Source organism: Panthera leo, chromosome D2 (genome assembly GCF_018350215.1).
Source record: "Panthera leo isolate Ple1 chromosome D2, P.leo_Ple1_pat1.1, whole genome shotgun sequence".
NCBI classification, from domain to species: domain Eukaryota; kingdom Metazoa; phylum Chordata; class Mammalia; order Carnivora; family Felidae; genus Panthera; species Panthera leo.
This window is the reverse complement of record NC_056689.1, coordinates 73319650-73334134: the sequence shown is the minus strand read 5'-3', so window position 1 is coordinate 73334134 and position 14485 is coordinate 73319650. Positions and strand designations below refer to the sequence as shown.

The 14485-nt window shown below is 44.6% G+C and overlaps 2 protein-coding genes across 3 annotated transcripts in view; one reads left to right on the top strand and one right to left on the bottom strand.

The window, feature by feature from the left end:
• The window catches only part of PDZD8 (PDZ domain containing 8), a 72011-nt gene extending 65166 nt beyond the window's left edge, over positions 1-6845 (top strand). The window contains exon 5 of the mRNA XM_042909318.1: positions 2953-6845. Coding sequence (XP_042765252.1) covers positions 2953-5156 — 2204 coding nt within the window. The 3' untranslated portion in view covers positions 5157-6845. The remainder of the gene's footprint in view (positions 1-2952) is intronic.
• A 452-nt stretch (positions 6846-7297) lies between these two features.
• Positions 7298-14485, bottom strand: part of SLC18A2 (solute carrier family 18 member A2) — a 39940-nt gene continuing 32752 nt past the window's right edge. For both annotated transcript variants that reach the window (XM_042909319.1, XM_042909320.1), the window contains one exon: positions 7298-10421. In XM_042909319.1, coding sequence (XP_042765253.1) covers positions 10317-10421 — 105 coding nt within the window. In that variant the 3' untranslated portion in view covers positions 7298-10316. The remainder of the gene's footprint in view (positions 10422-14485) is intronic.

Sequence of the window (14485 nt, the reverse complement as noted above, 5' to 3'; positions counted from 1 at the left end):
ATTCAAATCCATCATGACAGTAAAATAATGAAAATCATTTAGTTGCACACCTAGAAGCCCAACTAAGTCAGTGTTTTCACATGGAGATCCTCTGATCATGTCATAAACAGCACTTCTCAACCTTCTTGTGTATTCCAGTCACCCAGACATGGTTTTAAAATACGGATTCTGCTTCAGTGGACCTGGAGGGGGCCCCAGGATTCTGCATTTCTAACAAGTCCCCAGATGCCACTGCTGGGTCATCGGCACTTAGGATAGCAAAGCCATAAAACAGGCCTCCTCTGTTAAATAGTTGTTTAACAGAAACATAGCAGCTTATTCTCCCTCAGCTAAAAACTATAATTCAGTAGAATTTTTTTATATCCACACATACTTGTTCTGGTTTTACCTACAGGATGTATATTTTTTTCCTCTATGTCCTTTTATGAAAGGTTTTCAGTTATATACGTAGTAAATATTATCAAAAATAAATAAATCCAAGCAATATAAATGTATACAGAGTGAAAAATAGAGGTCAGCCTTTATAGCTAACATTTGTAAAAACAAAATATTTACTGAGGTAAGGGGCAGGTATAATACACATTTATGGTTTATAGTGATACTTTGCTTATATGGGTATATAATTTTTTTTAAATATTTAGTAATGGGATTGGCGTAGCTGAAATAAGATTGGCAAAATGCTTATTATATTTGAAGTATGATGATGGAGTTCATTTTTCTTGTTTCTCTGTTTTTCTTTTTTCTCTGCTTTTGTGTATATTTGAAACATAGCAAAAGAAAAGGAATCCAGATTTGGCCAATTAGTCCTGGAGGAACAGTGGTTGTCTCCACAAAGGTCCCGGTGGTTGGGGCAGAGATGAGGGCAGGTATTAAGTCACAAAGAACAAGTTTAGATTGAAGTTTTCCCTACTGCAGTTCACCAGGTGGAACTGTATTTCATTTCCGACTACAATTTGGCTGGAACTTAGTGTGGTTAGAGGGAAAGAGCAGCCTGGATGAATCATGAAGAGCCACATTAGAAAGCTTTGGGTTTCAGTGGATGAGTTCATATGCTAAAGATTTTTGAGCCAAAGCTTTAGGAAAACTGGGGAGCACTGTGTTTGGTGATTAAGACAGGGAAGGTCTGTGGGGTGCAAATTGGGTTAATGGGGAGGGTGGCAGGTTGATTCCCATAAGACAGGAGAATGAGAAGGTCATAGAGGGCTTTTAACTATGCTGCAGTTGTCATGTCGATCAACATCCAGGGGCTGATCTCCAGAAGTAGTGAGGGATGTAGGACTAGAGTGAAGAAGAGGGGAGAGCAACCCGAGAAACCACTGAGGTGAACGTGATCCAGGAAGACAGCGAGAAGGAAGGGAACTGTGTCAGATGAAACCATGAGGACGTTTGCGTACAAGGAGCAGATACAGGTGGAGAAAAAGAAAGCAGAGATGGTCAGAAGTGAATTGGGAAAACCAAGAAAAAGGTTTTATTTTTTTAACGTTTATTTTTGAGGGAGAGACGGAACACAAGTTGGGGGAGGAGCAGAGAGGGAGGGAGACACAGAACCCGAAGCAGGCTCCGGGCTCAGAGCTGTCAGCACAGAGCCCGACGCGGGGCTCGAACCCACGAGCCGTGAGATCATGACCTGAGCCACCCAGGCGCCCCAAAAAAAGTTTTAAAGGAAAAGGAAAAGAAAACTACAAGCCAGGATAGCTGCTGGAGCAAAGTTCTGAAGGAGATGGGGAGCAGGGTCCAGAGTGCAAGTCTGATCCGTCCTCACAGATGGGTTCTTAGTAGAAATGGGAGCGAGAAAACGTGGCTGCTTGTTGATCTCTTCAGGAAATAAGGACAGGCCACCTACCAAATAAAAGATCTTGGCGGGGGGCTCGGGGGGGCTGGCTGGTGCTAGGGAGATGGAGCTGGCAAGCTGGCTCAGAACACCAGGTGACAGAAGAGGAAAGGGGCAGGGCCAAAGAATCCGAAATCTTGACGTGAACCTCAGTGAACTCTTGAGACTAGTACCGGGGAGAAAAGCTGGTCTCCTGGTGTCAGGAGACCAGCTGGTCTCCTGGTGTCAGGAGACCAGCTGAATCAGGAGAGCAAAGGAGAAATGACTGGGCCTGGAAAGCACCTCAAAACATTCAGTTAGCAGACAGGATTGCAAGAGGTGGGAAAGAGGAGATTGTGGGTAGGGACTAACTGCAAGTCAAAGACCGCTGTGTGGAAAATTCCAAGCGATAACCAGGTCTAAAGCATGGTCTTGCCTGGGCAGCTGATGTAGGAGAGGATCTAGGTTGAGGAACTCTGTGGTCAGGTTGTTAGATGGGGTGATGTTACTCTGATGTATTTAGGGTGGCCCTAAGACCTTTGGAAAGCAAGGACCCCTTCTCCCCTTTTCTAAGTCCTACAGAAAGGGGTAGCTTGGGTAAGTACTGTTTGGGGCAGGGTGGGAAGAGGGCGGGAAACAGAGAGCCTTAAAGATGACCTAGATAAGAAGACTAGAGAAGCTACTAGCTTTGATGGTCTCAGGGATGGGACAGTATGGTTGCAAAATCGAGGCAAAAGGGAGATTTTTCACTCTAAGTCTTTCTGTACCTTTTGAATTCCAAACTGTTAATGTGGCACCTATTAGAACCCAATAAAAGGAAAATTTAAGCTGATACTATTGATGCAGATGGTAACCAGCTTGTTTAACTTTAAAGCAATTTGTGCCTTCCCTGTTCTTTCTGGTCCTGACAAAAAGCTTAGTTTGATGGGTAGGGTTAATAAAAATATGTGAAAGGGCCCGCTTTTTCATGATAAAGTATTTTTGCTAAATTTACTTCAAGCGTTGGTCTCAGAATTTGATCGTGCGGCACAGTTACGTATTGCTTTTCCAGAATCCTGAACTGATGGCAGTTCGCTTCAGCAGGGTTAGGTGATTTTCCTTGCAGTAATTTACATATTTTCCCTTTTAAAATCTTTCAACAGGTGTGAAAATCACTTCTACCCTGCAAGTGTTGAAGCTGATCAAGCAGGCCGGCGACCGGGTCCTGGTGTATTACGAAAGGCCCGTCGGCCAGAGCGGCCAGGGCGCGGCCCTGCAGGATCATTTCGGACAGCTGGAGGAACACTTCCTGTCGGCCTCATGCCCACCGAACTATGAGGAGGAGACACCTGCCTTGGCAGCGGATGCTGAGAACAGAGATTTGGACTCTGAATTTGAAGACCTGGCAGGTGATGTCCGAGCACAAACTGAGCTCAAAGATGAGGCACCGTCATTAAGTCACAGTCCCAAACGTACTCCAACAACACTTTCTGTTAAACCCCTTGGAACGATATCACCGGTTTTAAACCGTAAACTAGCTGTAGGAAGTCACCCACCCCCACCAAAACCTCCATGCAAAGAAGGAAATAAACCCTCAGCCCTAAAAGCTCCTGAGGTAACAGACCCAACGCAAGTGTCAAAACCCACCCAAGGATCCACTTTCAAACCACCCGTCCCACCGCGACCACAGGTGAAAGTCCCTTTGCCTTCTGCCGACGCCCCGAGTCAGACAGAACCAGATGTGCCCGCTGAAAAGCCAGAAAAGGTGCTGCCGCCTCCTCCTGCAGATAAACCTGCTGAGAAGCAAGCAAAAACTACAGATCACACGGAAGACGCGGCTGCATCGAAGCAGTTTTTAGCAAAGCAGGACGTGGTGAGAGATTTTCCGTCAGAAAGTTCCTGCCCTCCCAAGGACAGTGCAGATGACCCCCGGACATGGGAATCGTCAGAAATCCCTTACCGAAATAAGCTAGGAAAATGGACCAGAAGCAGAGCGACCTGTCTCTTTGACATAGAAGCCTGCCACAGGTACTTGAACGTTGCCCTGTGGTGCAGGGATCCCTTCAAGTTAGGGGGTCTTATCTGTCTGGGGCACGTTAGCTTGAAACTCGAAGACGTGGCTCTAGGATGCCTGGCGACATCAAACATGGAATACTTTTCAAAGTTCCGACTGGAAGCCCCCTCACCTAAGGCGATGGTCACGAGAACCGCCCTGCGCAGTCTGAGTGTGCAGAAGGGATTCAATGACAAGTTTTGCTTTGGCGACGTTACTATTCACTTCAAATACTTGAAAGAAGGCGAGCCAGACCACCCTGTAGTCCCTACCTTAGAGAAAGAGAAAGACCTCCATTTGATCGAAGAGGTTCCCGCCCTACCCAAAGAGGAGCATCTCGTTGGACAGATGGGCTTGACAGAAAACAAACACAGTTTCCAGGATACTCAGTTCCAGAACCCAACTTGGTGTGATTACTGTAAGAAAAAAGTGTGGACTAAAGCCGCCTCCCAGTGTATGTTCTGTGCTTACGTCTGCCATAAAAAATGTCAGGAAAAGTGTCTAGCCGAGACTCCTCTCTGCGGAGCAGCTGATAGGCGGATAGACCGGACCCTGAAAAACCTCAGGCTGGAAGGACAGGAAGGCTTCTTAGGCCTGCCTCCTCGTGTCGATGCTGAAGCTAGCAAGTCAGTCAACAAAACGACAGGTTTGACAAGACATATTATCAACACGAGCTCCCGTTTGCTAAATCTGCGCCAGGTCTCTAAAACTCGCCTTTCCGAACCGGGAACTGAGCTGGTGGAGCCTTCACCAAAACACACACCCAACACCTCAGACAACGAAGGCAGCGACACAGAGGTGTGTGGTCCGAACAGTCCTTCTAAACGGGGAAACAACACAGGAATCAAGTTGGTGAGAAAGGAGGGTGGTCTGGACGACAGCGTTTTCATTGCAGTTAAAGAAATCGGCCGCGATCTGTACAGGGGTTTGCCTACGGAGGAGAGGATCCAGAAACTCGAGTTCATGCTGGATAAACTGCAGAATGAAATTGACCAGGAGCTGGAACACAATAATTCCCTTGTTAGAGAAGAAAAGGAGACAACCGATACAAGGAAAAAATCACTTCTTTCTGCCGCTCTGGCGAAATCAGGTGAAAGACTGCAAGCCCTGACACTTCTCATGATCCACTACAGAGCAGGCATTGAAGATCTGGAATCTTTAGAAAGTCTGTCTTTAGACCAGCCCTCCAAAAAAATAAGCAAGTACACAGATGATACAGAAGAAGATCTTGACAATGAAATAACCCAGCTGATCGACTCCCAGCCATTCAGCAGCCTATCAGAGGGCTTGTTTGGCCCATCCGAGTCTGTTTAACAGACAGCCTGCTTAAATACTCTCAAGCGATTGGGGAAAAGTCGCATCTAAAGTACCACAGATAAACCACGTTTCAAACCCTCTTACAAAGCACTTCGGCCCGCTGCTCCACAGTCATTTGCTTGCGTAGGAACAAGAGTGAAAAAGGTGGTTTTCCAGCGAAAACATGACCAGCTCACTAAAATGGTTGTTTCGGATTGCATTTATAGCTATGCTTTTTTGGGTTTATACTGGGAATTTATTTTTACTAATTTATTTTTAACTTTTTCTAATTATGTAATTATGTAAGCTAACTTTTCATGTTTATGTATGTGTGATGTCTCGTGTTATTTTTCTTCATCTTAGTTTCTGAATTAGTGTTATGTAGGATACTGTCCAAATTCTTGAACTGTTTTCATTTCCATCACGGTTCTAACGAGTTTGCTGCCCAGATTGACAACGGCAATCACTGAGGGAACAGGTTTTGAATCTTTGTGTTAGGAAGTTTATCATCTCCACTTGCTCGAGATTTTTGTTGTTTTGGGGCTTGGTGGGGGGGGGGGGTTGTTTTTGCCAAATGTAACAAAAGCCGATGCTGTGGCTTTAGTCAGTTACACTGATTTAGTATTAAAAAAAGAAAAAAAATTACATATATTGCTTGCTTTCTATTCTGTGAATTTTTTTCTAGTTTTTGTGCAGTTTTAGTGAGAATATAGTTATTAATTTGAAGAGGTTGCATTGCAAAACAAAACGTAATAGGGAATAAAGAATGCAGTTGGGCAAGAATTTTTTAGACAAGATCACTAAAAAACAGTAACTGGTAGGATTTTGAAGTCTAATCTTTTAAATGGAAGTTCTGAACATTTATGATTTTTTTTTTTTCCATCTTTAGTTCTCCCATGGGAAATAAAGCATGTCAAGGATGAAGTTTCAGAGGCCTGTTCTTAAAATGACCGTGTTGATAACGGACTTTGGCTGTTTTGTTTTAGAAACCTTTTCGTGCGGGAGGATGTTGTGAAGGAGAGGAATCACGCAAGATCGATTGATTTATCGCTTCTCTGACCTGCTGCAGGTTAAAGGAGTAGTGATTCCTCGGGGTGCTTCTGCAGTGCTATCTTCATTCGTTTAAAAAATGAAAACAAAAATTAACAGTACAGTACATAGGACTTGGGGTCAGTTCTCTGATGACAAGGATCTATTTGGATACTCGGTCCGTCGTGTAGACCCCACTAACGCGTGGCCACTATTGGTTATACCATAGAAGTTCTGGCCTTTTATAGGTCTATTCTCCTTCCGTAGGGAACTACTCTGATAATTGATCCATAGTAGAAACTGACATGATAATTTTGAATCCAGATGGGACAGTTTCGTTGGCATAGTAAATCAGTAAGGGTTCTGGTCCAGGTCTCCAGCCTAGGACTCCAGATGAAAGTTTAAGTTCAAACTCTTCCACTGGCCACGAGTGAACTAAGCACAAGAGTGTTCTGTGCCAGTCTCCCCCGCTCCGAAGTAGGAACAGACGATACTTTAACTACCTCACAGGATCATCGTGAGGAGAACAGAACGGCAAAAGTGCTCCGAACAGTATAGAGCTATTCAAAAAGAGTACGACTCTTACGGAGCACAGAAACATGTTTGAGGGTAGAAAAGTTATTCCACTTTTAGAATCAATGGCCAGTTCTCCTTCTTGCTGTTTTTTATGAAGTGAAATATTAGGAAATACGTTTATTGGCCAAGTTTATAGAACAAAAGTCTGTGTATCCCGTTTTGTTTAGTTAAGCATGCTTGCATTTTAAATGAACGCTGCTGCAGAAGTCTTTATACACCAACTTCTCTGAAAGCTAAAAATGGTTCTGTAACATATGCTTGAAACAGTGTGCCCAACGTAATAACCAACTTTTATAAAGAAATAACTTACCGGTGATAACCTGGAAGGTCAGTGTCTGTAAGTGGCTGGTGTTGATGGACGGATGACACCACAGAAGCTTTAGTGACAGCCAGGCATGCTGCTGAAGCTGGTGCGTTTGAAAAGAGCTGCAGGAATAATGCAAAGTCTTGGTTTCCTAAAAATCTCCTGTTTCAAAAGTATTTAACTCTGTAGAACCACAATTACGAAAAGCTCGGTAATGCTGCTGATTATATTTGTAAAATCTACCTTTAATGTAGTGCAATATTTTTATATCTACTGAGGTAGTGGCATCACGGCTGTACTTGAGTGCAGGGGAGGGGGGGTCACTACAAGCAGCCTAGGGGTAGTGAGGGGTAAGGCTTCTGAAATAATTGTATTCTATTACATTCCTGATGTAATCTTGCTGCCATGCTATGTTATCAATAGCTAAAAAATAATAAAAAGAACTACCACAGAAAACAAGAATATCTTCATTTGCTAACCTCTGAACGAGGGGATTGGCTACATCTCTGGAATCATCGCCGGGTAGAATTCGGCCACGCAAACAAGGTCTTCACAAAGTCCTCTCTTGCTGAACAAAATTGCTAGTTTGAAATCAGCCTAAAAGCATTAAATTCCGGTGGTTTTTTTTTTTTTTTTTTCTTAACCCTATTAGGAATTAGACTGTTTTCTGCATTTCTGATATTTAGATAGAGGATTAGGTTAGACAAGCTGAACAACGTGTTAGCATTATTTGGGAATCAGAATTATGCTGTGAATTATCACTATGCAAAAGAGCTGCGTGATATATTTACTTTCATCAGATGTACTTGTTCACAGCAGTCAGGAAAACAATCTAACCTTAGAAATGCAGGGATAACTTACTGGGCTTTTCCACAATGATATTATGTGACTGGTTACAGATTTCAGTTGAAAGCAAATTTTGTTTCCAGAGCCAAAAAGTAGGGTTTCAGACTAACCTGGAGTGAATTTTACCTGATGCCTGTAAGCAGAGAAGAATAGTTCTTAATTAGGTATTCACAGTCAAGACAATACCTTAAAATGTATTTTATTCCAGCAATAATGTCTGGTTTATAAAGAAACACACACAGGCACAGTAGTGTTCAGAAGATTTATTAAGGAAACGAGCTAAAACAGGCACATACACTTAGCAGTCGAAAGAACTGAGTATTCTTTGCTACCTCATTAGTGGTTTTGTATCTGTTTGCCAGGTACAAACATAACCCACCTCTGCTCAAAAAAATAAAACGTTCAGGGAGCTGTATGTTCTTTGTTCCGATACACACATTAAAAGAAGAAAAAAAAAGCGTCACTTCATAGTCTTGCTAACCCCAGGATATCAGTCCTATAAAAGACCTTGCAATTTTACCCCCTCAGATATAATGGATACCTTTGCTGCTAAAACGGTTTTGAAAAACTCCCGTATCTTTTGTCTTCTCTCTGGAGATCAACAGTGGGCATGCCTCTGCCAGTCATTCTTGAAGAGACTGAAGCCTTAGAGGCAAGAATAAAATTGGAATAAAGCATTGTGGTCAGGGAGAGCCACAAACCCTCTAAGAGAATCAACCGGTAGCACGTTCCCCAAGGGGGTCTCCCCTGTGGGAGAAAACAATCCTGTGGTTTTAGGTTAGCCGTAGGAGAGCGCTTCCCCATCCATCTTTACAGAGTCACAGATTTGTTTTAAGTTGCCCAAGGCAAGTATGTGAAGTTCATTTGCTTCCATCTCTGCCCTTGAAAACCAGATTTCAAATCATTCAAAACCCCACAGAAAAGCTTCCTAAAGCAAATGGAAACCGGATTAGCTACTTCTAGAGAATTACAAGGTTGAGGTTGAGGAGTCCTCGTTCTCAAGTTCTTGGCTCCTTGTCCAAGTTAACAGAAACACAGTATTAGCTTAACAAAGAACAGACATTAGGTAATTTCTGGTTACAGAGCTACAGAGTTCACAAGTATTTGCGACATTCTACACTATCTGCGCACTCCAATCACATCTACAAAACCTGATGTCAACTGACGATACTATTAACACAGTATTTGCTGTTGAAAAGGCACATCAATGTTGTCATGCTTAGAAAAACCACGTTGCACAACACTAGATACGAGAATACATACGCCTTTCTAGATGTTTGGGGTTTTTCTGTCTTTGAAAGGGGATGTGTCCTGACCACTTTTTTTTTTTTAACCTGTTTTCCCTAATGTGATTCAAGATTTCTTTCCTCCATCTTCCTTTAAAATTTGTTGATTTGAACAACTTTCAGAAGTCTAAAAAATAATAGTTACAGTTGAAAATTTAACAGATACCTAGAAAACACTTGGATGGCCTCTTAGCAGGTCAAAGGTACATGGTCTGATTTTTTCACATCATAGCAGCGATTAGCCTTTTAAATGTCTAAAACTTGAACGAGACGTTAATATAGCTATCCTGCTTAATCTTGTCTGTATAAGGGATCTCTACCCTCACTTTTCTTTCATCCAGTAAGACAATCCAGTATATATCTTAAAGGGAAAGCTAGTTCTACAACTATACTTTGGGTGCTTTTCTCCGCTTTTGGACTATTTTCTAGTTTTCTCCTTCTGGCTCTAGTGCCTGCTGCCAGCCACGTGACTTGTAAACATGTAATTTGAAACCATCTGTTTCCAGGTAGATGGTTACACAGAAAACTAACGCCAGCTACGATTTATGGGTAAGTCCATAAAATGACGGACTCAAGTTCCTGTCCTCTGCATTTGAGATAACTAGCTTTTAACTCATAAATATGTTGATAGTAATTACAAGTTAACCACACGCAGCGTCACTACGTAATATGCTGTCTTATTTGATTCTGTTTTTCAGACTTCCTTCTGGTTTCTCAGTGTTGGAAGTGTCTCGGAGATAATGTGTGCTTTAATTTTAAACACCCATTACCAATATTCAGAAAAAATATACGATTCTTTTGCCCAAGTGTTTATGAATGTAAGTTTTTTAAAAATTATATTTGATTTGGATTCAAATATTTATAGATTTACACTATATTTCGTCAAAATATATTGTATAATATTGAATAAAATCAAATACATAAAATAAAGTTTTCAACACTATTTATACAAACCCCTAGAAAAGCTGCTTTTTCTTTATAAGGCTGTTGGCAATTGATCACAACCACGGAGAAGAATGAATAACCTTTGGTTGTTTGGCTTTCGCCAGGGGCGATGGTGCGGCTAAGTTCTGGAGAAGTCATTTCACTGGTAACACTGTTTTGTACAAATAAATACTTTGACGACTTTTGAGGATCTCAGTCACTTTCGGATTCTTCATCCTCACCTATCGGATACGACTGGATGTTATTCTGGGTGTACATCTTTGTCTTAATGGGGCAGTTGTGATCCATGAGAATAGCCTGAAAGACAGCAGAGTGCACATACGGTGATCTTGTTTCACAAAGACAAGACGGTTTTCACCTACCATTTTTGACCATCACTAGTTTGAAGGCTGTAGATGGCACCACCCCGTGGGAACCAGTCCTTAGGGGCAACTGCCAGGTTGCCTGGCCCGGAAGCTGCGGGGTTGGACGCTCCAGGAGGATCCCAGGCAACAGGAGAGACTGCAGAAGTGGTTTCTGCCTGGGCCACGGGCACCCTAAAGCCATGCAGCAAGGGCTTATGCGGGTTACGTTTAGGAAGAGTTCTTTTTTTGTTTGTTTGTTTTGTTTCTTTTTCAGAGAAAGAGACATCATGAGTGGGGGAGGGGCTGAGAAAGAGGGAGACACGGAATCCAGAGCAGGTTCCAGGCCCTCAGCTGTCAGCACAGAGCCCGAGGCGGGGCTCGAACTCCTAGACCGCAAGATCATGACCTGAGCCGAAGCTCTACGCTTAACCGACGGAGCCACCCGGTCGCCCCCGTTTAGGAATTCTGTTTGGAATCTCGGAATTGGGGGGATGCTGGAGTCACACGGCGCCAACTGTTCACTGTGGCAACACCCTTAATCGGCACGCTCTGTCCCTAACGAGGCAAACTCCCACGCTGGAAATGTACCTCCACTGTGTATGTATGTGGATCTGGTTCTGATCGCAGCCATCTTCGCAGGCTGCCCTTGCGGTATTTTCAGACCACAGCCACGGTCCCTTAGATTTCCCTGCACTAGACATCACAGGGCCCGTACGTTTTCATAAATGGCATTTCCAGAGCACCTCTCCTCCAAATCCTAGAGGTCTTCCTCTTGTCCAAATAAATGTAGGATTTAAAAAAAAAAAAAAAAATCCTCTGATGCCCATAAAAATCTTATGCCTTCTCACTGTCACTAAAAATGTAAAAACAGCCCATTGATCCTCAATCGATAAACCCATGCAGTCATTATTCTCTTGAAAGTGTGCAGACCAAGCATGTAGTCTGAGAAGACAGCCGTCCCTTATGGGACCCGGACCACGCTGAGCATTCCTGCCACAGCACCGCAGCTTCACGAGAGCCCCACCTGGTAGGCGGGTAACTCTGTGCGGGCACAGAGATCAAAGAACGTGACCAGGGATGCACCGCTGGGAGGGGACAGATGCGTGCCAGGCAGCCTTCTGCCGCGGTCTACTCTCGCAGGGCTCCGGGGCGGAGGCAGAAAAGGGCCAGAGCACGGCAAGGGGACGCTGCGTGCAACTGAAGGAGATGCTCCCATCAGGTGTGTTTTCTGGACTTTTCTTCCAAGTAAATAATTCCCCCAAGACCTTGTTGTGAGGTGTGAAAATCTACATGGAAACATTTCTCTGTTGATACGAGCCCACTGAAACCTATCTTTGTGTTTGTCCACTACTCCCCGCCACCAGCCCCCCCCCCCCCGCCCCAGGTCCCGCTCTACACATTTGAGACCTTCTGTAACTCCCCTCAGTGCTAACCCACGTATCATTTCCTGAGAGAATCTACAGTGATCTGCCTGGGTGACATGTTAAGATAAAGGACTTCCGTGACCCTGTAAGTCAGGCCGCCAGCTCAAACTGTCAGCTGCAAAATTTAACACGGTTTTTATACTTTTTGCCAAGTGAATCGATACGTGCATTTAATAAGGAGCTCGATGTCTAAAACTAAGTAACTGACGCAACAGACATGGTACCCCAGGACCATTCTCCCAGCGTTTAACCCCCAAAGAGCACATCTCATCTCCCCAGGTTAGTGATCCTCAAAGAAATCTCGCGAATCACCAGGGCGCGAGGGGAAGGGAGAGTTAAACATGAAATTCCAGTCGGCTCCCTAACCCTTCATGACGATGGTGTCCACACGCTAGGAGAAGCACCATCTCAGCGATGAGGCATCATCTAGAACTACAGAGGGCCCTACGGCTGACGACAGCTCGCTGGGCACCTGCTTGCATGCCCCCAAGGTCCTATACCAGCAGGTCAGTGACCTTACTGCATAGGAAGGGCAAGTCCCACAGCGCTCACAGGGGAAACGCTTGCTGTGGATGAAGTGCTCAGGGAAAGCTGTACAAGAGACGGGATACCAGCTGAACCTCGAAGGGCGGAAAGGGTGTGCACAGCGAAGGAGCTGGACGTGAGCACGGCATAGCTCATCTACTAAATGAGACACTATGTAAAACAGGGACACTAAGTAAGCCGGCCTGGCCACCACAGAGGTCTGATGATGAGGTACACACAGCGAGATGGTAATTAGAAAGCCCACCCGGCACCAGACTGCAGGGCCTTGAATGCCAGGCAAGGGACCTTGACCTCTGGCCCACAGGCAGTAAGACAGCCTTGGGACGGATGGCCATCGTTCGACCCTCTTCATAACCACCTTCTCTCACTTGGTTCAACCATCATTAGACCTGACTCTGCATATATGCAGACTTAAGGACCCCCGAAACCTAACGCTGGGCACGACTGTATGGCAGTTCTATTTTTATAATAACGTCTACGTGACTAAAGAGGCCAGGCAGCATACGTAGTATTCCCAAAGGGCCAGGAAGAGAGAGGCGTGAACAGGATGCAGCTGGTAAATCAAGTGCATGGGGGGCCACGAGGGCCGCCAGGTAATTTAAGCCGGCTCTCCGTGCCACTGCTGGGCAACAGAGGCGTGTCTGACTCCGGACTGAAAAGAGAAAGGAGGAAGCTCTTTGAACTCAGAGCAGAGCCCAGTCACTGAGAGCTGAACCCCAGCCCCTGCCAGATGCCTGGTTTCTTATCAGACACAGAGTGAGGATCTCCAAAGCGGTAAAAGCCTTGTTGGACTAAATGAAGTATATAAATGAAGCAAATACACAGCTGGAACATTGAGACAATAAAAACTGAACAGTAAGCCCTCCAGGCTTCGAGATTTTGAGAGCTACCAGGCCTGAATGCTAGAAAGTTTTATTTACTGTATCTTAAAAAAAAAAAAAAAAAAAAAAAAAAAAATGGTGAGGGTTTTGCACATCAACTACATGAATGCCCCACAGAGGGACCCATTTCTATAAATAGATGATAATATTCAGGTCCTTGCCTGGCCCCTGCATTCAGAAAACAGGGTGGCTGGAAGGACCCTGGAACAATGAGGAGAAAGGCCGGAGCCACCCAGGAAAAGCAAGCTGCAATCCCAAACCCCTACTTTCCTGTCTGGGCCACCACTAGAAACTTCAAGAGTAAGTTGTAAGAAATGTGCCCCATCTTTAAAAATAATTCTTGGGGCGCCTGGGTGGCTCAGTCGGTTAAGCGTCCGACTTCAGCTCAGGTCACGATCTCGCAGTCCGTGAGTTCGAGCCCCGCATCGGGCTCTGGGCTGATGGCTCAGAGCCTGGAGCCTGCTTCCGATTCTGTGTCTCCCTCTCTCTCTGCCCCTCCCCCGTTCATGCTCTGTCTCTCTCTGTCTCAAAAATAAATAAACGTTTAAAAAAAAATTTCTTTTTTAAATAATTCTTTAACCTGGAAAAAATATCCATTCCAGCACACAGCCATCCTCAACTGGGTATTCTGAGAATCACGGGCTGCACGTCACTGTCGTAGAACACAGTTGTCCTCAAATGGCAGAGTGGAATTTCTTACGCTTGCAGAGGAACAACAACAAACAAAAAACAAAACAAAAAAAAGCCAGAAGTCGAGGATACCAAACGGAAGAAAAACTCAAGCGCTCTCACGCTAGTGCATGATTGTGTGATTTGGGACCCATGAAAACAGCTTTAGATCTTTCAATATAAAATAGCTGAAGGCTATTCAGAAGGCCGCCTAATGAAAGAATGATTTGCTCAGGCTTACATGCCTTATTCTGGCTGCCCGCCTGCCTTTGGTAACTGCTGATCCTGAACGCCCGCACTTGTCGGTATTGGATTCTCTCAAGTGGGCAGTAATCAATTCTGTCTCCTCCCTGGCACACTGCTGTCCCGGCCTCACTCCCCCTTATCATTAGGTGTCTTCCTGCCCCGCTTGCTCAGGGAATAGGCAGCTGCTGTTGGCCACCCTCAAATGTTGCCATTACGCGAGTCAAATGGAATCCAATCTGATGCCTTCAATT